Source organism: Pseudonaja textilis, chromosome 3, assembly GCF_049901715.1.
Source record: "Pseudonaja textilis isolate UNSWEBS1 chromosome 3, rPseTex1.2, whole genome shotgun sequence".
In the NCBI taxonomy this organism is placed as follows: Eukaryota; Metazoa; Chordata; class Lepidosauria; order Squamata; family Elapidae; genus Pseudonaja; species Pseudonaja textilis.
Window position 1 is genome coordinate 107,044,063 of NC_141992.1, and position 27,874 is coordinate 107,071,936.

At 40.5% G+C, this 27,874-nt stretch overlaps 1 protein-coding gene across 6 annotated transcripts in view; it reads left to right on the forward strand.

Moving 5' to 3' along the window:
- Positions 1-27,874, forward strand: part of PCDH1 (protocadherin 1) — a 276,302-nt gene that overhangs the window by 47,065 nt on the left and 201,363 nt on the right. For all 6 annotated transcript variants that reach the window (XM_026718742.2, XM_087930550.1, XM_026718740.2 and 3 more), the window contains exon 2: positions 13,735-14,546. In XM_026718742.2, the coding sequence (XP_026574527.1) occupies positions 13,752-14,546 (795 nt within the window). In that variant the 5' untranslated portion in view covers positions 13,735-13,751. The remainder of the gene's footprint in view (positions 1-13,734; positions 14,547-27,874) is intronic.

Consider the following 27,874-nt stretch of genomic DNA (forward strand, 5'->3'; position numbering starts at 1 on the left):
AAATGGACAAGGCAGCAACTTACCTAAGATTCCAAAATGTGGCAGAATCAAAAGAAGAAGACCTGGAATACTTGATGGCAGAAATATTGGCCGGTTTATTGAAGATGGATAAAGATGAAATTCAAAAAGAGTTTGATGAAGTCTACCGGGTCAATACAAACTATGCAAGACACCACAAATGTTCCAGGGAAGTACACGTATGATTCACTAGAAGATGTGTTCGAGACATGATATATAGAACCTCAAGAGATAAAACAATAACCTACAAAGAGAAAGAAATTATGATTCTTAAACAGATACCAAGAAGAATAAGGGAACAAATTTCTGGCAGCATATTTAAATAAAAAAAGAATTACATTTAAATGGCTTATTCCAGAAGGAATGTTAGTGTCGTGGAAAGAGAGGAAAATCAAAATAGACACTATGGAAAAAGCCCAGGATTTTTACGAACGGATGGTGGGCCCGCAGGAGCAAAGTAGTAGGGAGGAATTGGACACAAATTTTCAAGAAGAACACGGTGGACATAAAAATAGAACTGGAACGGTAGGAAATCAAGAGAATACCTATCCACAACAAAAGACAGAAGGAACCACATTAACACAAGCGCAAGAAGAGAGAGGAATTGTTACACAACAAAGAGCAAAACAAAACTAAATAGATGGGAGAAGAAAAAAAATTACTATCAATAAACATAAATGGTCTAAATTCGACAATTAAGAGAAAAAGGATATTATCTAAATTAATTAAACAAAATGCAGATATAACGTGCCTACAAGAAACCCATATAAAGAAAAAGGATGAAAAATATTTAGAATGCCCGAAATTAGGAAAGTTACTTACCACACCAGCGGATGAGGAGAAAAAGAAGGGAATCGCAGTATATGTGAAAGAGGATTTGAAATCTGAACTAATATGGTCGGACTTAGAAGGAAGGACTCTGGGTTTGCAGATCTGGATTAATGATATTCCAATTCTTTTAGTAGTAATATATGCCCCAAATGGAGACCAAAAAGAGTTTTTTAAACACCTATATAGAAAATTGGTTGAATTGCAAAAAAGAAATATTTGCATAGTAGGGGACTTCAACTCCATTGCTGATTTCCAAAAAGATCACAGTAATGCCGGGAAGAATAAAAAGGGGAAGAGAGAGCTCCCCAAGATCTGTAGGGAAATGATGAAAGAGTTAAATCTGACAGATATATGGAGAAGACTACACCCTGAAAAAAAAAACAATTTACATTTTACTCAAATCCCCACCAAATATGGACAGGATTGATATGGCATGGATGAGTGGGGAAATAGCAAACGAGATAAAAGAAGTGGAAATTTTGCCTAATGAATGGGCAGACCATAATCCAATACAGGTAATATGGAAGGGCAGGGCAAAACCAAAGAAAAGATAGACCTTAAACACTCAATTAATAAGAGTGAAAGAATACATTAATAAATTAAAGGAGGAATTGATTTTTTTTATAAAAGAAAATGATAATGGAGAAACCACAAAACAAAATGTTTGGGATACGATGAAGGCGGTTATGAGGCATAACAATCTCTTATAATGCCAAGAGAAACAAGGAAAAATATTCCCAACAAAACAAATTACAACAAAGAATTAAGGAGCTAGAAATCCTTCTACAAAATAACCCAAAAGAACCCAAACTGCAAAATCAGATAAGTATAGCCAAACACAAACTGAATTTAATTGATCAAGAGAAAATGACTATGAATTTGAACTTAACCAGACAAACCTATTTTGAACATGCCAACAAGCCAGGAAGAAGACTATCTTATAAATTAAAAAAAAGAAAAAGAAGAGATTGATATACCAGTTAATAGATAGCAAGGGAGATACATACCAGGAAATAGAACAGAAAAAAGAAATCATTCATAAATACTTTGAAGATTTATATAAAAGAGAGGATGTCAGTGAAGATAGAATAAGGAATTATCTAGATGAAGTGATGGATAAGGCAATTGGGGAAGAAATGGCTGAACTATTAAATAAAGACATTACTGAATCAGAATTGAAATAAGCAACAGAGACCCAGAAAAATAATAAAACCCCGGGCCCAGATGGGATCCCAGGGGAGCAGTACAAGGCAATAGCAGATCAAATCGGACCACTTATGGTGGAAGTCTTTAATGACGTTTTACTGGCAGCCAGGATGCCGGACTCATGGAGGGGGTCGTTGATCTCACTGATCCCGAAGGAGGACACGGATCCCAGATATATAAATAATTACAGGCCGATTTCACTTTTAAATACTGATTACAAAATATTCACACTTATTATAGCAAACAGATTAAAAAGGATCTTAAACTTGTATATACACGAAGACCAAAATGGATTTCTCCCAACTAGGCAAATAAAGAACAATTTAAGAATAGTATTAGACGTACTAGAATTTTACGAAGCCCACCCCGAGAAACAAGTAGCACTTATGTTCCTAGATGCAGAGAAGGCTTTCGACAATCTAAATTGGCAATTTTTAATTCAAAAAAATTATAATTTGAATTTGGGCACCAAATTTGAAAATATTATAACAACTATATATGATACTCAACAAGCTAATATAATAGTGAATGGGGAATGCACTTGCCCAATAAAGATAGAAAAAGGAGTGAGACAGGGTTGCCCACTATCTTCCCTGCTCTTCATATTAGCATTAGAGACATTATTAACATGAATTAGGCGGAATTCAGATATAAAGGGATTAACAGTTAAGAAAGAGGAATATAAATTGCAAGCATTTGCGGATGACATGATTTTCTTCATTGAAGAACCAAAAGACAGGGGACCAAAATTGATGAGTGAATTAGAGAAATTCGGAGCAGTAGCTGGACTTAAAATAAATTTAAAAAAACCAAATTAATGACTAAAAACCTAACAGAAAAACAGAAAATAGAACTAGAAGAAATAATGCATATACAAGTGACAAAGAAAGTGAAATACTTAGGAATTTGGCTAACCCCACACTGTAAGACACTTAAAGAAAACAATTATGATAAACTGATACACCAGGTAAATAAAGATTTAGAATCGTGGGGGAAACTTCAAATTTCACTACTAGGCCGAATTGCTACTATTAAAATGAACATTCTCCCCAAATTCTTGTACCTATTCCAAATGATCCCAATCAAATTACATAAATTTTTTTTTGAAGAACTCAATAGAATAACTTGGAACTTTATTTGGCAAGGGAAAAAACCCAGAATAAATGTAAAAGCAATGCAAGATATGAAGAGCAGGGGAGGCCTAGCATTTCCAAATTGGGAGCTATATCACATGGCCACTTCGTTAGTTTGGCTGAAGGATTGGGTGAACTTAACCAACAAAAGAATATTATTTTTAGAAGGCCATGATTTACAAAGGGGGTGGCACGCCTTCTTATGGGATGTAGGGAAAATCAATCAAAAATACTTCCAAAGACACTTAATCAGAGACGCACTATTAACAAATTGGAGGAAAATACGGAAAAAACATTACACAAAAATACCAGTATGGTTTTCAACAATGGAGGCAATGATTCACGCAAACAATTTGGAAATTACCAAAATGATTAAATACAAAGATTTACTGGAACCACAAGGAAATTTGAAACTGAGGCAGGAACTCCAGGAGCAAGGACAAAAAATTGATCAATGGGTTTACCTTCAGATTCAAAGCAGATACAAACAAGACAAAAAAGAATTCAGAATCAACAACAAATTGCAGCAATTAGATAAAATTTTATTAGGATCAAATAAAAAAACATAACAAAATTTTATAATTACTTATTAGAAACAGAACTAGTAGAAGAAATTGTAAAAGGAAATATGATTGCTTGGAGTAAGAACATAGGGCGCAGCATCACATTAGCAGAATGGGAGAAAGTTTGGGGCAGAAACAATAAGTTTACCAAAGCGGCAGCATACAAGGAAAATCTTTATAAAATGTTTTATAGAGGGCATCTCCCCCCTTCGAGGTTAATGAAGATGCACCCCAACATGAGTCCGCATTGCTGGAAGTGTAGGAAAAAAGAAGGAACCTTTTTCCATATGTGGTGGTCTTGTGCAGAAACCCAAAAGTATTGGAAGAAAATCAAAACTTGGTTGGAAGAAATCACAAAAGAGCAGATCGAATACAAACCAGAGTCCTTCCTACTAGGGATTTTTGATAAGCAAATTTCCAAAAAAGCTAAATACATAACAATACACATTTTAACAGTGCCAGATTAGCCTTTGCTCAACACTGGAAACAACATCAAACTCCATCAGAAGAAATGATTATTGAAAAAATCTCAAAATGCGCAGAAATGGATAAATTGACTTTGGCGCTAAAAAATAAAGACATTTCACTATACTACGATAGCTGGAATTGTTGGTATAATTGGATTGACCAAAGATAAATTATATATCATAAGGCATAAAAGAAAAGTATCAACCCATAATAACGAGGTAGCGATATAAGTAAAAAACAGGTGTAGTTATATGACACAAGTTAAGGTTATGAAAACAAAAGAAGATCTTGCAAACTGTTAAAATAAGAATACTTTTAACCTTGTAACCTCCTTCTTTCTTCTCCTTTTCTTTTTCTTTCCTTTCTCAAAATTCTTTCCCTCTCTGCCTCTCCTCTTTTCTTTCTTTTTCTTTCTTTTGCTTATTTGTGTATGTATTGTGACTGGTTTTAATTGTAAAAATTAATAAGCTATATTTAAAAAAAAGAAAGTCATATTTTGTAATGTATATAGATGATTCATAGAGAAAATATAATGCGGAAACTGAGAAAATACTTGTGTTTTATACTAGATAGGGAGATTGATATTAAAGAAGAATGAAGGCAGTTGGCTCGAATTATTAACTAGAGGGGACAACTATATTTACAGATAAGGATTGATAAAATAACAAATGTGACCAGAAAAATAATAATAACATGAGAAACGATAATAGAAAGGAGATGAGAATTTTAGATAATATTGTAAAATAAGATGTGAGAATATACTAAGAAAAATGGAAGGAGATATATTAGATTTGGAATTGAATAAATGAATATAGAATTGAGATAAGAATTTTAGATAATATTGTAAAATAAGATATGAGTACATGAATTAGGATTGGATAAGATAAGCTTAATATTTAATAATGACAAGAATGATGCAATATGAAATTAAACAAATAAAATGAATAGGTAACTATAGTCAAGTTTGTATTGAGAGGTGAAACCTGGAACCACACTGCTTGCCAAATGAGAATTTTTCATTTAAAAAAAAAATGAAAACAGGGAGAAAATTGAATAATGGAATTATTAGGTATGTTTAATTGATATGATTTAATGATAGTTTAAATGATGTTTAATGATAGTTATAGGGTACGATAAGCAATCAAATCATACTAGGAAACAGTCAATATAAATCGTAAGGATACAAGTGACAAAGTTATAGTCATACAGTCACAACTGGGAGGGGATGGGTGATGAGTCACAAGTGGAAGGGGATGGGTGATAAGGAGAAGATTAACAGTAATAGTGCAGACTTTGTAAATAGTTGAACAGTGTTGAGGGAATTATTTGTTTAGCAGAGTGATGGCATTGGGGAAAAAACTGTTCTTGTGTCTAGTTGTTCTGGTGTGCAGTGCTCTATAGTGTCGTTTTGAGGGAAGGAGTTGAAACAGTTTATATCCAAGATGTGAGGGGTCTGTAAATATTTTCACAGCCCTCTTTTTGACTTGTGCAGTATACAGGTCCTCGATTGAAGGCTGGTTGGTAGTAATTGTTTTTTCTTGCAGTCCTAATTATGCTCTGAAGTCTGTGTCTGTCATGTTGGGTTTCAGAATCAAGCCAGACAGTTATAGAGGTGCAGATGATAGACTCAATAATTCCTCTGTAGAATTGTATCAGCAGCTCCTTGGGCAGTTTCAGCTTTCTGAGTTGGCGCAAAAAGAACATTCTTTGTTGTGCTTTTTTGATGACATTTTTGATGTTAGGTGTCCATTTTAGGTCATGTGGTATAATAGAATCTAGAAATTTGAAGGTCTCTACTATTGATACTGTATTGTCTAGTATTGTAAGAGGTGGTAGTATGGGAGGGTTTCTTCTAAAGTCTACCACCATTTCTATGGTCTTCAGTGTGTTCAGTTCCAGATTGTTCCGGTTACACCACTAGGCATGTTGAACAACCTCCTGTCTTTATGCGGATTCATCATTGTCTCGAATGAATGAAGAGAACTTACTGGACTTTTTGTGAGAAACTGAAATTAAAAGTTGATCTGGGCTTTGATGATTAGATATGGGATTATGAAAATAATGTAGACAAATGTTAATCTTAGAGTAAGAGTTTGATATGTACCAAAGAAAGTTGGAAGTAATTATTTTTTGGTTTTCCTTCTTTTCTTCTTCCTTATACTTTCAATCTTTTTCTTTCCTGAGCCTTTTCTTTTTTCAAAAAGGCATCGCACACAAGATGTAACATAGGACTGCACGTCATGTCGTAGTTGGGGCCACCAGAAGTCCGAGATGCAATGTCTTGAAGAGGCCGAAGTGCACCACCGTAGGCATGTCGTAGCACTGTGACAAGTCCCCGAAGTGGCCCTACCAGCACATAGAGTCTGTTGCAGTACTGCAAGAGTTCCTCCATGAACAATCACAGAGAGTTGAGTTCCACCTCTTGCTTCTGTTGATCCACCCAAACGTAGTCATGCCACTATGCCTCCTGTATCTGCGCCTATAAGTCCACTGGTTCTTGCACTGCAGAGAACGACTCTAGGGCAGCACCATCTGGAGCAGGAGCAGGTCCTCTGGATGCAGGTACTCAGGTTTCCATGAGAGTGCATCCTCCCGTTGATTGAGACCACTCGGAATGAAATTAAACCAGGCAAAGAAGAGGGACCACCGGATCTGGCATTGATTCAATTTCCGGGCAGTCTTCAAAAACTCCAAGTTTTTGTGATCCCTCTGGACTTCCACTTGATGTCGCGCCCCCTCCAAATGATGCCTCCAGGCCTCAAAACACTGCCTTAATGGCTAGTAGCTCCTTCTCCCAGATGGTATAATTGTGCTCAGAAGAATTGAGCTTCTTCGAATAATACGCTCAAGGGAAGAGGATACCACTGGAGGCATGAGCCTGGAGGAGCACTACACTGACCACCACATCAGGCGCATTTGCTTCCACCATGAATGGATGCTGTGGATTGGCGTGTTTCAGGATCAGCTCTTTCATGAAGGCCTGCTTCAAGGCCTGGAACACTTGCTGCTCAGGAGCACTCCACTGGAACGGGACCTTTTTCTGGAGCTGAGTGAGGGATGTGGTCAGGGAAGCGAAGCCGGGGATGAAGGTCCGATAATAGTTGGCAAATCCGAGGAGTTGCTGGACATCCTTCACTTGCCGGGGAGATTGCCATCTGAGCAGCGACTCGACCTTGCTCGGCTCCATCGAAATGCCCTCCAGAGAGATGCAATGACCCAGGAACTCGATGGTGGACTGGAAGAACTGGCACTTCTCCAACTTGGCATACAAGCAGTTCTCCCGGAGCCATTGCAGGACCAGGCGCAGCTGGTGCAGGTAACTTTCCCTTGAGTTGGAATAGATCAAAATGTCATTGAGGTAAACCATCACAAATTGATCTAAGAGGTTGTGGAAAATGTCATTCATAAAATGTTGGAAGACAGCGGGAACATTGGTCAACCCAAACAGCATGACCATGTATTCAATATGCCCGTACCTGGTATCAAACACTTTCTTCCACTCATCTCCAGGCCAGATCCACACCAAATTGTATGCCCCGTGCAGGTCCAACTTAGTGAACATGGTAGCCTCCTGGAGCCGCTCCATCAGTTCCAGAATCAAGGGCAGAGGGTACCAATTGCGCACTGTTCTGACCCATACCCTTTTCCAATAAAACAAACACCAACCAAAGGGAACAGAAACCTTTTAATGATTCTTACAAATTCCCAGTTAAAAGGCTGCTGCAAACTAATTAACTTTGTTAAGCAAGCCTTGCCAAAACTGTGTGAGACTGCCAAGAATAACAGATAAGAAATATTTTACAACACAAGAGTCTTCAAATACCAACTTAAGATACTGCAATGTCCATGAGGCTGGAGTTTCAAAACGGTTTTGCTTCCTACAAAGAACGTCTGATTCACAGCTGGCTTTTATCTTCTTGAAGGAAGGGCCATTACCTTGCAGCCTTACTCCTGAGTCACTCCTGCTGCTGCTGCTGTTTCCTATGAGCAACCCTGCGCACACGCACACTTGGCACAGGCTCCTCAGGAACCTCCTCATTGCTCCTGCCAGCCCCCACAATCTCTGAAGGCATCAGTCCACTCCCTAATGGTCCTGGTCCCTCATCTGAGTCCTTGCTCTCCTCAGCTGTCCCCACCTGCTGCTGGCTAGCCACAACACGCACAGTGATGGCGCTCAATTGATGGTAATCACAGCAAAGCCTCAAGTCACCAGTCTTCTTTTTTACAAACAGGACCAGGGCAGACAGTGGCGATGATGAGGGCTGGATCAAACCCCAAGAGAGGTTTTTGTCCAAAAAGTCCCTCAACATGGCCAACTCTGGATTTGACATTGAATACAAACAGCCCACTGGAAGGGGCACATCCGGCACCAAATCATTGGGACAATCATAAGGCCGGTGTGGAGCAGTTGGTCCATCTCCTGCTCACTGAACATGTCCATGAAGTCTGTGAGTTCCGAAGGCACGGACCCCTCGGGTGGACTCAGCAACTGCCCTGCACAGACTTGGTGGGTGTGGTCCACACATTGCAGGCTCGGGAATGTGATCATGTTCTGGGACCAGTAGATCTGGGGATCGTGAGTCCGGAGCCATGCCAAGCCCAAGACCATGGGGAAAGCAGTCCGGAAGTGTTGTAGAACTGGATAGCATCCTGATGTGAGCCAATAGTCAGGTGCAAGGGTTGGATGGTGGCCTTGATAGGCCCAGACAAAAGCACCTGGCCATTGATGGTCTCGACAACCACAGGAGGTTCCACTGGGCACTGAGGGATGGTATACTGGGCTACAAATGCCACATCCATGAAGTTAGTGGTGGTGCCGGAATCGACCAGGGTATGCACCGGAATCCCCTGTCGACTATTCGCCAGAAAAACATGTGCCACCAGGATCAAATGCCCAGAATCCATGTCTTCTGGGTGTGACTCAAGGCTGATGTGCGCTGGACCCAGGGTCTCCCCTAGATCGGGCTCCGGCTGTTTCCTGACAGGGTTTTCTGTGTCCGGGGAATAGACACAGGGACCAACAGGGTTTTCTGGGTCCGAGGAACAGGCACTGGGGCTGACGCCCCTTGTTGCTTCTTGGGGTACGAAGCAACCAGGTGCCCAGGTTCCCTGTAATATAAACACAACCTCCTATGCGCCGTCTGTTATGCTCCATCACTGACAGGTGGGGCCTGGCAGCATCTAGATCCATGGGCTCCTCCCGTGGAGCCAGGTCTCATGCACAACAGGTGCCACAGGAGTCTCCTGGGAAGCACAGCAATGGTTCCGTCTCTGCAAGCGGGCATCGATCCTCAGGCACAGATGAATCAGAGTATTGACAGTCGTGGGAACCAGCTTGTCCTGCAACTCCTCCAACAACCCATCCTGGAATGTGTCCATAAGGGCAGCCTCATTGCAGGCTGAATCCTTGCTAAGCAGCCGGAACTCACTGACATATTCCTGCAGGGATTGCCACCCCTGCTGCAGTTTCTTCAACCAATGGGCAGCAGTATGTGTCTTGATAGGGTCCTCATATATGAAACGAAAATGGTCAGAAAGCCTCCTGAAGTCATACAACAAAGGATTGTCCTGTACCAACAAAGGTATGGCCCAGCGAGCTGCAGAGCCGAGAGCAAGCTAATTATAAACCTCACTTTATCCTGGTTAGTGGGGAAGACCTCTGTTCTCAAGCTCATAAATAGCTGGCACTGTCCCAAAAACTCTGGAAACATAGCCTGGTTGGCATCAAACTTATCAGGAATGACAACTGGACATCTCCTTCGAGGAGGAGGTGGAGCAGTGAGAGCCTGGAGCTGGCCTAATTTATTAGCTAATAAGGTCAACTGCTGTTGCAAGTGAGCATTCTTTGCCCAAAGTTGTTCCATCTCGCATTCAAGGTTTGTTTCGTTTGGGCAGGAAGCAAATTGTTCTGACCCAAGCCTTGTTCAAATTAAACAAACATAAACTGTGTATAAAAGCAAACCTTTTTTAATGTGGCGCTGGAATTCAGTGCATTCCCAGCCAAGAAACATTTAAATCTAATTGTCCGATATCAAAAGCAAGCCCTTTCAAGGTTGCAAAAGGCTGCCAAGAACAGAAGACTAATTACTGATTAAATATCCACCAACAGACGTTTCAAAAACAAACCGGAATATACAGGGCTTCAACGAGGACTGAGTCTAAAGAACTTACTTGCTTCCTGCAAAGACCATACCCCCGAGGGCTGGATTTTCTCCCTTATGGGAGGGGCCATCATCTTCCAGCCTTACTCCCAAGTCACCCTTGCTGCTTCAGCTGCTCTTCAAGCAGCCCAGTGCACGTGCACAGGCTCCTCAAGGTCCTCTGCGTCACTGCTGCCAGACTCCACAAGCTCCGAAGGCAGCACCCCACTCTCCAATAGTCCTGGCCCCATCTCTGCATCACACGCAGGCTCCTCGTCTGAGTCCTCACTATCAGACAACTCTGCTGTCATCACCTGCTGCCAGCGAACCTCAACACTGGGTGTGCCTCAGTCGCTTGGGGATACGTACAACCTGCTCTCTTCCCTGAGACACTGGCCCAACCTGTGCTTGCTAACACAAGGGCTGGCAGGGTGGGAATGGGATCAAGGAGAAGGGGACAACAGAAAGGGGGACGGGCCTGCAGTGCTTAGCTGTGGCTTTAAAACTTGCACGGGGGACTTTCGCTGCCCGGAGGACACTTCAATGAAAGCCACCAGCAGCAACGCTTTGCTGGAGGAGTAAAGAAGCTCAGGACAGCGGGAAAAGGGGGATGGCCCCCCCAAACCCTGCATGCCCACCCCAGGGGTCAGGCTCAGAGAAAGCCAGAGCTTCCTCGTCAATGATGCTCGTCCTTCAGCAGGTCTCCCCCACTCTCTGTATCTCTCTCTATGTCTCTTTCTCCCTTTCTTTCCTCACTTGTATCTCTTCTCTCTTTCTCTTGGAAAGCAGAGGCTGGGCCAACCCAGCGAACTCTCCCTGGGGCTCTTTGCTAGTCCTTTTCTTTCTTCTTGTCAACTTTTTTGAAATCTGGGTTGGCTGAGGAACGAGTGTGAGCAGCGGTGGAGGCTTCCCTTCAGGTGACCCTCCTCCTTTTCTCCCTTTTTCTCCTCTTGCAACCATAGCCAGCCAGGGGGTTGCGAGAAGAAAAGAGAGAGGGAGGAGGAGGAAGGTCGCCCAAAGGGAAGCCTCCGCTATGGCTTGCGCTCGTTCCTCAGCCAGCCCAGATTTCCAAAAAGTTACCAAGAAGAAAGGAAAGGAGTAGCAAAGAGCCCCAAGGAGAGCTCACTGGGTTGGCCCAGCCTTGGCTACACACACACACACACACACACACACACACACACACACACACACACCATCTCTCAGGGAGACACATACATGCACACACACACAGAGATACAGAAAGGGGGAGAGAGAGGGGGGTGAGAGAGAGAGAGAGACACACAGAGACAGTGGGGGAGAGAAGGGAGAGAGACGGGTGGAGATAGGGAGAGAGGGAAAGGGAGACATAGAGAGAGACAGATACGGAGGGGGGGAGATAGGGGAGAGAGACAGAGAGACAGAGAGTGGGGGAGAGTCAGAAATAGAGGGGGGAGAGAGACAGATACAGAAAGAGGGGAAGAGAGGGAGGGGGAGAGAGATACACAGATACAGAGAGAGGGAAAAAGGGAGAGAGACGGGGGAGAAAGAGGGGGTGAGGGAGAGAGAGAGAGAGATGTCAAAAGGGTTTTATGGTTCAGAGTGTTTTTTAACAACCAGTTCTCTGTCCTAATGACCGGCTGCGTAGGCGTGGCTGGGGGTGTCATGTGACTGGGTGGGAGTGATGTCGAGTTGGCAATGCCGATGCAGGTTTTGTGGCTCCCTGTGTTTACTGTGGAAAATGGGTCCAAATGGGTCTTTGAGTGTTTAAGGTTGCAGACCTCTGATGTAACTCAAAACATCTCTCTTTCATGTCAGTATATATCTGCTTTACCTATGAATGTGAGATATTCTATTTTTTATAACTTGTCTGTAAAAATGGTTGTAAAATTGGCATGTTAGCAATGGATCATTAAAATACTAGGAAGAAATTAAATTTCAGTTCACAGGCATTAATCTCATAGACACAATAATAATCTTATATGAAATATAATAATTATAATATAATATATTATAATAATATATAAGATTATAATAATCTCCTTATATGAAATAGGTTGTTAAATATATTTTCAGCTAATGTAACAAGGGATCACTTTAAAAAAAGATGTTGACAGGTTTTATCTGGTCTCTGGTTAACTAGATAGTTACATTTAAAAAATGCATGCCTACAAATAGACCTTGAGTAACAATCACAATTGGAACCAGAAATTCTCTTGCTAAGCAAGGCAGTTGTTAAGTAAGTTGTGTCCAGTTTTACAATCTTTGTTATCATATCAGTGCAGTTAAATGAATTGCACATCAGTCATTAAATGAATCTGACTTCACCATTGACTTTACTTGTTGGAAGCTATCGGAGAAGGTCACAAATAATGATTGTGTGACTCCAAAATGCTGCAACCTTGGTAAATTGTCAATTGCCCAAGTTTTTATCATATGACTGGAGATGCTATGTTAGTTGTAAGTACGAGGACCAATCATAAGTCACTTTTTCAGTGATATTATAACTTTAAAGGGTCACTAAACAAATGTTTGTAAATGAAAGGCCATCCATACATTCCTTATTATGAAATCAAGCGTATGGCTCATCCCAGTTGAGATGAGAACCTATCTGTTTGCTGTAGAATCAAGTTGACATGAACTCGGACATAAACTGTAAGTGCAGGCATGCCCATGATTTTTTCCAGGGCAAACCTGTCTGAGAAACCTGGTAAAGAAGGATATTCCACAATATACTAGGACCACTTTGGTTTACCGATTCACTTGATGCCAGAATCCTAGCTATGTTTATATGGGATTAATATGGGATATGGCAATAAATAAGTAAATAAATATTGGTTCATGAGAGAAAAGGCTAAGCATGTTGTATTAAAAAGGCTTATTACATTTTAACAATAGGAAAAATGACTTAGGAAATTAGCTCATTCATCTGTAGTAATTTTTTCTGAAAAGTGATGCAGAGACTTTCATGAGGGATTGCTTTTTGTGTATGTAGAGTTATATCATGGATTTCTGTTTGATATTATAAATATTCTTGGTGTTTTCTATTTTAGATGGAACTCTGCAAAGTTACAATAGTCAGGGTGACAATCGATTCCCCTTATTGCATTTTTATTAAAGATGACAGTTTCTCATATAGTGAGTAAGGTGTTTAAGCAGTAGTAAATGTGGCTTTTTCTGGAGCCAGGCAGGTGTGGCCATCTGATATCAAGGCTGAAGTGATTTATAGAGGCACCTATGAAACTAGGAGTACTTTCTCTATATTCAGGAAAAAAACTGGGAGTTCTTTTTTTTCTGTAGAGACTTGTACACAGCAGCTACATGCTACTTTGTGTAAAATTAAATATTTCTTGGGTAGAACTTTGCTGTTTATGATCTGTTTTCTTTGCTTTCTTTCAGTTTCATCAGAGTTCAAAATGCAGCAGCTGGTTTCTTGCCTGGGTGTGTGGTTTTTCCTCCAGCTTCCCAACCTTGGTTCTGGAACACGTGTTGTCTACAAAGTACAGGAAGAGCAGCCACCCAATACACTCATTGGAAGTCTGGCAGCAGACTATGGCTTCCCAGATGTAGGGCATCTCTATAAATTAGAGGTGGGTGCCCCCTATCTGCGTGTGGATGGCAAGACTGGTGATATCTACACCACAGAAACTTCCATTGATCGGGAAAGCCTGAGAGAGTGCCAGCACTTGTTCCCAGGAGATCCTTGTTTTCTGGAATTTGAGGTTTCTATCACAGACCTGATGAAAAATAGCCCACGCCTACTGGAGGGACAGATTGAAGTGATGGACATCAATGACAATACACCCAACTTTGCATCTCCTGTCATCACACTAGCCATTCCTGAAAATACCAATATTGGTGCACTTTTCCCTATTCCATTGGCCATGGATCGTGATGCTGGTGCCAATGGTGTTGCTTCCTATGAACTCATGCCTGGTTCAGATGCCCAGAAACTTTTTGGCTTACAAGTAGCAGAGGATCAAGATGAGAAACAGCCACAACTAATTGTAATGGGAAACCTAGACCGGGAGCAATCAGAGTCTTATGACTTAACTATCCGGGTTCAAGATGGGGGTAGCCCACCTCGTGCTAGCAGTGCTTTGTTGCGGATCACCATTCTGGACATGAATGACAATGCACCAAAGTTTGAGAAACCATTGTATGAGGCTGAACTTTCAGAAAATAGTCCTATTGGTCACTCTGTACTGCAGGTGAGCCCCTTTTCAGTAGAAAAGTCCAGACATATAATTCTGGATTTAGAATTTGAATACCTATTAATTTAAAAATATGAAAAGGATTATATATTTAGGTATTTTGCATGCTTTACTTATTACTTTCCTAGCATGAATTAATCAACAGCTTTTGTCCATCGGTAGATGTGCTTTGCAAACAATAGTCTGGGAGGATGGAAGCTGGAAAAACGAATTGAGAATTTGTATAGTCAAATTCACTGGAATTAATGGAGAGGAAAAAGCATATGTTTTTTCCCTTTTCTCAACTTCTGATCATATAGTTTACTGTTCCTATATCATTTACAACAGCTACTTCCATCAACAGTAGCACTTAATTCCAGCTGGTTACATCAGAGAGCAGGGGAGTAAGATTCCATCTTTTAGCATAACTGGGATCACCAGCCATTATTTTCTCTTCCTGCTAATCAGTTTTTATTAAATATGATTTTGTCCTTTGTCTTATTTTTATCACACTATAAATACATTAAATATGGGTAAATATTTCTCCTCTGAGGCTTATATATCCAGGAATAATAAATATTTTTGTGGCTGGAAAGGGGTGCAGCTGTGGCTGGGGGAATTGGTGGAGGCGCTGGAGCCGGCATCCACTGGTACTAAATCCACCCATGTCCTGGGAAAAAAAGCCCTTCTGGGAGGAACCTGGCCTGCAGGTAGCATCCCTGGAGGTGCTAGTGGAGATTGTTGGATCAGCTTGGGGTGCCTCTTTGTCTGCCTCCAACCCCCAGGCTCAATCAGTCTGCTGGGCCTGGGGGTCATGCTGTTGCAGCAGGTGACAAGGCTGCTGCCGCAGCTGAGGGACTTTGTTGATGGGTCCCTGCCTTGTCCTGGGCAGCACACATCCAGGCTGACTTGCGTGTGGAGAGATTTGAACTGTGGGACCCACACTGAGTAGTTCAAATTTTTCTGGTAATCCAGCTACTGACTGACTCTGCGATGCTGGTTGAAGTCTCCATTCATGAACTCTGCCAGTCTCCAGGGATCGTGGTGGTCTCCACTCGGTAGCTTTGGTTCCTGGTGGCCACTGTGCCCCCAAAGGTGGGAGGACAACAATCATTCATTCTGTCAATGGGGTTTGCCAGAGGGTCGGTTCTTTGGGTCTCACTCCACTTTGGAACTCAGCCTGCGTGGCTTGTGCTGCGGCCGTTTCTGCTTCCGAAGGGTAATAGCAGATTTCACAAATTTCTTCATGTATGGGCCCGGTGGCCCCTTCACTTGTCTCCGGTTCTTGTTCCATCTTCCCTGAGTCTTTATACTCCTGAGGTGTGGAGGGAGCGTTTCGGGACTCAGGACCCTGGGCAATGGTACCACGTTAGCGAAAACCGCTGTGATTTTTCTTTTTTAGGAGATTCGGGTTAATGTCAGCATTCCAACAAAACTCTCCATCTCAGTTCAGCACTCAGAAACAAAGTCCATCCAAGTAAATTTATTAGAGAAGTCATATTGGCACGTCTGTGAAAATCTGAATCTCAATTCCCATGGTTTCCCCTGCTATGTTAAACTCACACCCAGCCCTCTTTTCTGATGATCCTCAAGTCACACTTTCCAATCCACTTCCATTCTGAACTCCCGCCAAGTCCAGTCACTCCCCTCCATACTCTAGCGACTCGGCCTTGAGCTCTGGCAAAAGAATGTTGTTGTGGCTATCCTCATTTTACTTTAATTCTCACAGTTACTCATCCTCCCTTGTGGCAGCCCCAAATCTGATTCAAGATGGATGGGGGCTGACAGTCTACTTATGGGGTCCTTCCCAAGGTCCTCGGATAGGCAGATTTGGATGTTTGATGATGTTACAGATACTGTTTCAGGATGTAAGCTGTTCTGAGTAAAGCTGCCTTTTGCAATTTACTAATGGAGAATTTGTCAATGCAGATGGTGTTGAAGTGTGCTCCAATTATTTTGGGATTGCATCCAAGGTGCCTATTACTATTGGGACTACCTTTGTTTGTTTTTGCCACAGTCATTCAATTTCTATTTACAGTCTTCGTAATTTGTTATTTTCTCCATTTTTTTCTCTTCTGCTATCTCCAAATACTGCCACATCTATTATCCAGATTTTTTTCCTTTCTTATCAGCAATTGTTAGGTGGCAGCTCTACGTCTGAATTCTAAAGTCCAAGAGCAATTTAGCTTCTTCAGTACCTATGATTTTCTCTATTTTATAGTCTCACCAGTTCTTCCTGGCAGAAAGATGATATTTCTTGCAGATCTTCCAATATACCATTGTTGCTATTTTGTCATGCTGTTGCTTCTAATCAGTCTGTGCAATCTTCTTCCACTGGCCTTCTTACCAGGTGGTCCACTGTTTCTTCAGATTCTTTGCAAGGGGGTACTTATTCTCTCTTGCTGTCTTCTCAATTCTGGTTTTGTATGCATTTGTTCTTAAAGCTTGGTCTTGTGCAGCCTCTCTGTTCTCAAAGTTCTTTCTCTTCCCATGCCGCCATTCTGTTCTTCATTTTGTTTTTCTTGTAGGCCAGTTTGGTCTCTAGTAGTCAGTAAGCCCTCCTGCTATACAGGTATTGAATCAGAATAGAGCTGGAAGGGAACTGGGAGGTCTTCTAGTCCAACTCCCTGCTCAAGCAGAAGACCCTATACTTTTCAAACAGGTGGCTATACAGTCCTTCCTTAAAAACTTCCAGTGACAATTTCTGAATGCAAGCTGTTCTAATGGTTAATTGTCCTCATTTAAGGACATTTCTCCTTAATTCCATATCACTTTTCTCCTTGATGAGTTTCCATTAATTGTTTCTTGTTCTGCCTTCTGATGCTTTAGAAAATAAATTGACCCCATCTTCGTCATGGCAGCTCCTCAAATACTGGAATACTGGTCTCATGTCTACTACTCTTAGTAAGACCACACCTAGAATACTGCATCCAATTTTGGCCACCACACTATAAAAAAGAACTTAAGAATCTAGAAAAAGTGCAGAGAAGAGCAACCAGGATGATTAGGAGATTGGAGGCTAAAACATGAAGAACGGTTACAGGAACTGGGCATGGCTAGTGAAGAGAAGGACCAGGGGAGACATGATAGCAGAGTTCCAATATTTGAGGGGCTGTCACAGAGAAGAAGGGGTCAAACTATTTTCCAAGGCACCTGAAGGCCAGACAAGGAATAATGGATGGAAACTGATCAAGGAGAGATTCAACTTAGAAATAAGGAGAAATGCTCTGATGGTGAGAACAATCAACCAACGGAACAGTTTGCGTTTGGAAGTTGTGGGAACTTCATCATTGGTGGCTTTTAAGAAGAGATTGGACTGTCATTTGTCAGAAATGGTGTAGGGTTTCCTACTTGGGCGGGGGTTGGGCTAGATTGGGGTTGCCAACCTTTTGGACCCCCAGGACCTCCAAACTCATAATCTTAAATCCCGCAGACCATAATTTTAAATCCCACTGGGGAATTCTGGGAGTTGAAGCCCACCAGGCTTAAAATTGCCAAGGTTGGAGACCCCTGATCTGGATGATAGTCGATATAGTCAGACTTCTGAACTTCACTTAAATACCGATTTTACCAGCTCTGAAACCCTGCTTTTGTAGATTTTTTTAGATTTTTTGATTATTATTTTTTTTGAGAGAGAGAGAGATTATGTATTCATGTATCATCCATTTTAATTAGTTTAAAGTTTCTTTATTCAAAGATTTCAGATCCGTTCAAAAGGAGGAACAAAACAGAAGTTAAGGAAATCCAATTCCACCTCAGTATTTATTAAATCACAATTATCAGTTCTCTTAAAGCTTTTAATTCAAATCCATTTAGTTCATTCAGGTTGTTTTTTTCTCTGTAATCACCACAGGGCTCACACCTAAGCAGCTCCTTAACACTCTCAATATCTCCGTTCTCCAAGCTAAGACCAGAGTTCACTTCCTACATCAATTCCAAGCACCGATCCAATAACCTTTCTTCACAGCCATATGCACAAATCTTATCCCATTCTAGCCGCCAGATCTCCTCTCTTTCTTGGCTTCCCTATCTTCTTCCAATCTTTTTGCCCACAATTAAATTCGCTGCTCCCTTAGCTCTTAGGTACAAATGCCGTGTTTTCTCTATTTGATTTGCTTTTGGTGCCCCTTTCTGTTTTACTCACTTTTAAGTTGTTGAGGTTGTCAGTTTAGTATGCATTTTCATTCTGCTATTTCACCAATAGTACAATGAGCTGTCAGTTTCAGTGGGCGGCCATTTCCAATCGTCCTTCGTCTGTTTGCTCAGTCCAGGTCCTCTCTGCTTTCCCACACAAACCGTCACCCTTGTAGGTTTTTCGGCACCCCTACACCTTCAGAAACCCTACGAGCCCCCTGACCCCGAAAGGTCCCGCAAAACGAAAGTAGAACATTGTGCTTTGTAGAGCCTCCTGCTCGCACGTCTTCTCTCCCTGTCAGCTGGCTCCACCCCCAAACTGCTCAGTTATTCTTTATTTCAATTCTACTTCTTCAGTTAGACGCCTTTGTTCTTTCTAAAGCAGAGGAAAGGGTGTCTGGTTTTCACATGAAAACAATTCTATATTTCGACTGGATATTGTGAATTTCATTGTATGTATACTGTGTATATATGTACAATGACAATAAATAATTCAATTCAGTTCCTCTATTGCCAACTCCCCCTGGTTTGCCTCTAGTCTTGAGTTACTTCTGTCCAGGGTTTGATTTCTTTGCTCTGGATAGAGCTTTGGATTTCATTCAATTCTGGTTCTGTTAATACTTTATTTAATATTATAAATTGACTTTGATCATGTAGCCTCTTTTTTAAATATATGTTTTATTTGTAATTTTCCTTTAGCATGCATACATATTTTGACCCATATATTGACTGGGTCAATATATATTTCTACACGATGCTAGCAATAGTAATACAATTAGGTATACATAATCCTAGTCTTCCAATTTCTAAACTTAACCTGCACAGTGTATTTATAAGCTTCAATAACATTTCTTCATGCAGTATGTTTGTCATCCCCTGTTAAATCACTAGTATTTTAATATTTTTAAAATGACTCAATATTCCACCATAAATCCAATATCCCAAATGTTTAAAAACACCAATAAGACCAATCATTAACCAAATTTAATCAATCCCGGCATTATATCACCAATCCTCTAAAATTATAAATTTCAATATATTTTTACACATCAGTCATAATAATAATACAGTTAGATTACCACATCACAGACTTACACCTTCTAACCTTAATTTGCTTATGATTATAGTAAATTCTATTAACTATCTATATATGTTGTACTGTTTTTCCAATTTATATTTTCTACTTTTAATTTCTAATGCATCCACCATAGGTATTTTATCTCTATCCACCATCTCTTACTCTTTTTGAGACTTCATTGACTTTTTGATCCCTCTTTTATATTTCTCTCTTGGGGTCTTATTTCTCTTTCTACCCTTTTTATACCAACTAAATATTCCCTCTGGCTTACCCCTTGTCTCCTTCTGTCACATCATTTGAGCACTCATCCATAGTCCTTTCATTATTTTAGTGAGTCTTCTCTCTCCCCCCGTTTTATTGTAAACTCTTAAAAAATTATCTACTTGATTCATACTTATTATTCTTGTCCGTTCAATGTCTTCATCTTCTTGCAATTTGTTTTATTTTGTCTCCTCCCCACTCTTTCTGATTTCTCATCTGTTTTCTGAATATTATGTTCATCTCCCCCTCCCTTGGTTGAGGATCTTCTACACTCACATCTTTCTCTTTGGACAATCCCATTATCTCCGTATGATTCTTCATCACAATTTCATATAAACTTTTAAGCATTGATAACATTTCTTCATGTGCCTCTATTGTCCCCTGTTGAGTCATTTTGCAATAATTTAGTATATTAAAAAATTACTCCACATACCCTTAGGGCTCCAGTATCCCAGTATCTGAAAACTCCAAAATTACTAAAATTTAATCAATCCTAAAACCTCCAAGTCCCCTAAGTTTATAGTGCTTAAAAGTTATTCAGTGAGTCTCCTCCACTCTGGGTCGAGAATCCAGCATTGGGATATGACTCCTTCTGATGTCATCGAGCTGAGTCTGCCACTATAAAAAGCCAGCCTCTGATGAGAGCCCCAGCTTTTTGACTCAGCTCTTTGACATAGAGCTTGTGTCTCTGGAGTCTTAGGTAGTACAGCTACTGATCTATAGGATTCAAAAAGAGTCAGAAAACAACATTGCAAGATCAGCGCAGCTCCTACGGACCTGGTAGAGCTGCGCCTGTAGGGAGAGCAGGGATCCGCTCTCCTTCGCCATCTACAAGCGCCGACAGTGAAACTGTAAGTCCTTCAGTGACACTAGGCCCCATTATTACAGAGTCTCTCAGCTGTTGTTCAAGGCCATCCAGCTCATTGCCTAGCAGAAGAAGAGACAGCAGCATAGAAGAGAGGCCCTGAGTTAATTTTCTGGATCCGTAGACTGCCCTTAATAGGGTTTTCTATCAGCCTCCTTGCATATGGCAGTCGGCCATTTTGGGGATTGAGATCTTTCAGGCGCCATTTTTTGAGGCGTCAGAGAAGTGATCCCAACCATCTGGCCCATGCCTAGGATGACATGACTCGTGATGAGCTGACAGCACCTCCAGTGTTGTACCTAGCAATATGGAGAGTAATTGGGCCCAACCTGGACCATCGAACCTGGATGGAAGACAGAGCTCTGAAGTGGCAAGAAGCCCTTTCAAGAGAAGGAGACAAAGAGTCCATTCAGCCAACAGGGAGAGTGCAGCAAAAATCAGGGCCAAGGCCTTGGCTCCTAAGAAGGCCTCAAAGTTTGAACTTAGAGCTGAAAAGAGGAGGCATGTTGCATTAGAGAAGCAGTTTGCCAAGAATTTGGAGCAACTGAGAGGACAGGGCCTTGTTCAGCCAGGAGAGTTACAGGCCTGCCCAGAGCCTGAACAGAACACGCCTCCAACCAATCAGAACACGACCAACCCCCCAACCAATCAGAACACAGCCAAACCCCCTACCAATGAGAACACACCCCCACCCAATCAGAACACAGCCAAGCCCCCACCCAATCAAGTCCCACCCCCACTGGCAGTTAAAAGGAGGAAGCAGCTGCAATCTCCATTACTCTGAGAAGCACAGAGCTGGAGACAGAAGCCTGAAGATGATGAATGAGACTTCATCGAAACGTTGCCTAGATACTTGAATCTTACGCGGAGAAAACCCGAACAACCAAAGATCCATATATATATATATATATATATATATATATATATGTGTGCGTGTATATATATATGTGTATATATATGGCATTCAGCTTTGTTCGGGTATTTTCCCACGTCATTGTAGTTGTGCTTTTAAAGTTGTAGCAACGTTTTGGCAGAATCTCATCTGCCATCATCAGGCTGATCAACTTTAAAAGCACAACTACAATGACGTGGGAAAATACCTGAACAAAGCTGAATGCCATACATGTAAGTACCCGCGAAAACTTAAGAAAACACACACACACACACACACACACACACACACACACACACGTTAGTAAACAAAATAGTTATTCAAAATCATTATAGTTATGGTATGAACCTTGTAAATCTTTCACGTTTCTTTTCAATATCTATCAGTCTTTGAGAACAATTGAAATATTTTCTTCTTCTTTATTACTTAACTGTTAATAAGCATACCATTGGATAGTCATACAGTTTTATCTTATAAATTACTATTAATAAGCAAAATAATTATTCAAATTCATTCTAATAACTGGTATAAATTTCCTTATAAATCTTTCAATTTCTTTTCAATATTTTATTAATCTTTAAAAACAATTGCAATGTTTCCCTCTCTTCTTTATTATTGCATTAGTTATAAACATACCATTCCATAACAATAGTTTTATCTCATAGATTATTTACTTATTTCATTTCTAACTCATTGCAGTATTCTACTGTCACAACACTATCTTTTGTACCTTTGCAGAATCCTCACTTTTAACTTAATTTAACCATTGTCTCAGTGTTTTCTAGCTGAGCAAATACCTTTAATCCTAGTACGTTTCCCCTTTTTATTTCCTGTTTTTGTCCCTCATAAGTTCTTTCCCTTTCTATCTTTCCCCCCTTTTTTATACCCTTCTCTCTCTAATTTTCCCTTCTGTAGTTTTCTTTTCTGCTTCTCCTTGCTGTTATACTTCTTTTTCAAACTATTTTTCTTTTTGGCTGTTCTCTTTCTTGCCTTATGAAATCTAAGTATATTATGTCCACAGCATTTCACTGATCCACTGATTTAGTGATTTTATCAAAAAATGAATTAAGATTGAATCAGCATTATCTGTTTTTAACAAACCTGTGCTGGCTACTAGTTATAACTTTATTTGTTTCTAGTTGTTCGCAGATCTGTTTTTTTGATTATTTTTTCCAGTTTCTTCCTAGGTATTGATGTGTTGATTTTAGACTAATTGTAGTTTCCTGGGTCTGGTTTTTTTTTTCCTTTCTTGAAAATAGGAACCAAATCAGCCCTTTTTCAATCCTTAGATACTTTCCTAGTGCTTCTGGATTTTTGAAAGATATGGTACAATGGTTCTGAGATAGCATCTGCCAGCTCCTTCAGGATTCTGGGATGTAATCTGTGAAGTCCCGGTGATTTATATTTGTCAAGGTGGAGAACCATTTACCATTTTCTTGCTTATTTAAATTTTTTACTTCTAGTTTGTCTTTTACAGTTGGGTTTTTTTTTGGTACGTTGGGCTATAATTTCTTTTTGCATGAAGACTGATGTGAAGAATGAGTTAAGCAGCTCTGCTTTCTCTCTACTGCCTGTTACTTTCCTTGTCATCTTCTCTTTTTAGTGTACCTACTGTTTCCTTGACTTTTTTCTTGTTATTAATATGTTGAAAGAAACTTTTTTTATTGTCTTTGACTTTTGTTGCAAGTCTATGTTCATTCCAAGCCTTTTGCTTTCCTGACTTTGTCTTTGCAGATATTGGCTATATGTCTTACGTATATGTTTTTCTTTCCATTTTTTTGTATTTTCTTTCAATTTGTCAGAGAGATCTTTGTGCAATCATGCTGGTTTCTTCTTAGATTTCTTGTTTTTCTTTTTCAGTGGTATTGTGCTGGACTGGGCTTTTATGATCCCATTTTTCAGAGTTTCCCATGCTTCTTGAGTTGTTTTCCCCTTTAGGATTTTCATTCATAGAATCTTTCCTAGGCTCTCTCTGAAGGTATGTTAAAATCAGCTTTTTTAAAGTTTAGACATTGGTTGGATTATTTTCTGTTGCTTATGTTTACATTATATTGAATTCCAGCATGAGGTGGTCAATTATGTCACATCTCCTAATTGTTTGAGTTTTTCTTTACTTTTTTTCATCACCATCTACCTCATTGTTTGATTTTCTTGGGATTTATGATTGGTTTTGTGTTCTATAGATTCTAAAGATTGGTTACCCTCCCACTTTAATTTTAGTTTAAAGACCTTGTGATGAGTTGGGCCAGTCTTTTCCCAGGTATATTTTCCCGTTTTCCCATCTTTTTCCAAGAGTCCTTGGTGTAGGTAATGCAATCCATGGCCCAGGAAACCAAAGTTTTTTTGGCGACACCAACCCTTTAGCCAGTGGTTTATTTCTAGAATTCTTTTTTACCTCAATGGGTGTTGACCTTTTGTTGGGAGTACTAATGAGAACACTACTTAACATTATTGCCTAGTTGTTTATAATCTCTCAATATTGCACTCAGATTTTTTTGTTGTGTCATTTGTCCCAATGTGAAGGAGAAGGAAAGGGTAGTAATCTGTGGGCCTAATTATTTTGTGGGCCTAATTATTTTAAATCTCAGCCACATTTTTTATTTTTGCTCCAGGAAGACAACATAACTTCCTAAATTGTATGTCCAGTCTGCAGGTGGCTAGTTCTATTCCTTTGAGAATAGAATCTCCGATCACCAACACACTCACATTCCTTTTTTCAGGGGTGCAGTCTGAGGTGCTTTTCTGTTTATCTCTGGTGTGTTTGTTGATGTGAATTTTTAGAGATATTTGATGATGTCTCTTTTTTAGATGTTTTGCATGTTTCCTTTGAGGGGGAGGTTGTGGTCTGCGTATTTTCATCTAGGGGAAGAAATTGCTTCTTTCTTTGATTATTGTGTTTCCTTCTATGTCGTCCATTTATCTTCCTCCAAGGGTTTATCAGCAGGGTCAAATCCTCCTGGAGTTATTTGTTTATTATTTCGTTCAAATTGATCATAACTGTATTGCATAGGTTAGAGTTTGGCTAGAGTTGCCTCTAGATCCCTTACTTTTTTCTCTAGTAGTTCACATAGGTTACTTAAATAAGTGTTCTTTGGGCATAAGCACATACATAGAATATATATTGCATACCACAATAGTGTCAGTCACCTGTACCATGAGTTTGTTTCTTTTTGCTGGTTCTTTTAAGGATTAAAAAATTATGTTTCTTTCTTTTTTCCTATCCTTTCTTCTTTTTTGTGCTCATTTTTCTACCTTGTTATTTATTTAATTGTTACTATTATGTTAGTTTTATTTATTCTTTTCTTTATATTTTTTGAAGTTTTTGAGCTCTAATTCTTCCCTATCTTATTATTTAAGATTTCCCTTATTTATTTGATTTTATTAATCCTATTCTTCCTTGGTTTCTAATTTTCCACTCTTGTCCTTATTATTTGCCTAGTTATCTTTTATTTTCTGTCCTGTATTTATTTTTATTCTTTACCAGGGTCTTCCCTCCCTGCCTATTGGAACCTCAGGCTTAATTTGTTGCCTTCACTTCTGTCATTCTTTGCTTCAGCCTCTTATTATTTTCTCTGCCAGCCCCATTCTGTTCTTTGGTGCGCAGGTCTTTTCAGCCTCATCCCTGCACTGGTCAGCTCTCTTGGCCTGCCTTTCAGTTTTCTGGTCGACTCTGGCCCTTAGCCCTCCACACAGCTCCACCATTGCTTTCCATGTTGCTCTCTGTGCTGTCTCAGGCTCTAGCCTACTGTGCTGCCCCCTGCTGCTGCTGGGTCTGTCTCCTTCCTGTTGCATTGCTGCTGCTTTTTGCTATGCAGCCACATGGCTCTTGTTTGCTTGTCTGTTGCGCCAGGATGCTGCTTCCACCAGCAAACAGAACTGCCTGGATTGGCCCTAGCAAGCTCATCTCTCCTCTCTTCCCTTCCTTCCTGTTCTGCTCTCTCACCAGCTCGGCGGTCCACAAAAGTTCACTTCTCTTTTCTTTTCCTCCCTGCTCTGCTCCCTCAACAACTCGCCTCTTCGTTCTCTTTTAGTTGTTGCACTGCCGTCAGTTTGCTGGTCTCTCTGCCCCACAGCTGATTTTCCTCCCTCCTCGGCAGCTGGCTCCACTCGCTCACTGGCTTGCCTCTTTATTCTTCACTGGTTGGTTTTGCTGCCTGCAATTGGTTTGCCTCTCTGCTCACCTTACTTCAATATGCAAGAATACTATCTAATTGTAGCCTTCTATCTTCATTTGGCATTTTGGTTTGATCTACAATTTTCATATGATTTATTTGGCAGGACTAAGCCTTCTTCTGGTCATATGTTAGACAACTAAGAGGAAGAATTGATGATGAGTGAACCCTTTCCCCCTACTCCAGATTGTATCATTTGTGATTTGCTCCCATGTCCATTGCTTGAGTCTCGCAGAAGCAAATGTAAATGTAGGAACTGCACATTAGAGGATGAATGATACAGAAAGGTCAACATTCCTGCCAAAATCTTAATTCAGGACTGTTTTCAGGACTTTGTTTAAGTACATAACCTATATGTGTAAATTTTAGGTGATCATTAGATGAATCAGTTGCAGGTTAAGTATCCCTTTTTCTATTATTCAAATATGAGGGAATCAAAATATCTTGTCAAACTGCTGTATATTGAAAATATACCTCTGTCATCTTTCTGCTCACTAATTACCGTATTTTTTGGAGTATAAGACGCTCCAAAGTATAAGGCACACCTAGCTTTTGGGGAGGAAAACAAGAAAAAAAAATCTGCTTCTGTCTCCCAGCAATTTGCCTCTTTGCAGAAAACAACCTGTTTCAGTTTCAGTTCAGCACAGCCTGATTAGCACAAACAGCTGTTTGTCGGTTGGATTGACCTCCTGACGATCAACTGTTTCAGGCTGCAGGAATTACCATAGGAATTGCAGGGATTCCACCTGTTCTGGGTGGCGGGGATCAGAATGGGCAGAAAACAGGGCACGCGGAGGCCGAAAATGGGGCATGCAGAGGCCAAAAATGCAGCTCACAGAGGCAGCAATAGGCAATGGCAAGCCCTGCAGCCTGAAACAGCTGATCGTTGGGAGAAGGATCCAACCAACAATCAGCTGTTTATGCTAATCAGGCTGTGCTGAAGCTGAAACAGGCTCTTTGCTGTTTGCTGCAAGGAGGCATTGCTGGGAGGCAGAGGCCAAAGGGTGGGGGCTGGCAGGTGGGTGGGGCTTCGGCAACATTCGCTGTATAAGACGCACAGACATTTCCACCCACTTTTGGGGGTGAAAAAAGTGCATCTTATACTCCAAAAAATATGGTATAACTTGTATAAGTGAACAACAAACAATAGATCTAGTGCACTGGTGTTCTGGAAATTGGTGAGGTTTATTTAGTTTTAAATGTCACTCAATAGCAGGGATGGCCAACCTTTTCAGTTCTGAATGCTGCTTTAATTTTTTTATATATATAATTTTATTTATACATTTTTTGTTAACATATATGAGTGCTTAATAAACAGTGTATTATCTGAGTCAATTTATATATAAATAATGATGTTAATAAAAATATTCTTTACTTGAATATAATGATATTCTTCCAACTTCTAATTTCTACTTTTATTATCTACCCATTGGTAAACAAATCCCAGGTTGAAAAATATTCTCCAGTGAGCTGTTCCGAGCATCCAGGGTAGTACTTCCGTCTGCCATTCAATAGGCTGAGTAAAGATCTGAGGACACTCCCCTTTGCTGCTTGTCCCCAGTTTTAGCTCAGCCTGTCATTCGAGCTAGAAATGCGTTCCTTACCAGGATCATCAGAAAGCTACTATTTCAGAACAGCCTGAAGAATTTGAAAGGTTTCATTTTATTTCTAAAATTTTTCCTTTTAAAATGCTGACAACCAACAACGAATTACAGTGTTCGTCAGTTGCAACGGGTCCTTATCAGGACCACAGCGTGCGAAGAGCAGGAGTTCTATTCCGCCGCTGCAGCCTCTTTATTTTTAACAGGCTTGCAAATCAGACTGACCTGAGCAGAAGCCTTAACGAGGCTCTGCTCCCTGGTGCCTACACGAGCTTTGTCCTTTATCTTTAATGTTAACCTATCCATTTCCACACAATCTAATATTTTTTAATTATATTTTCAT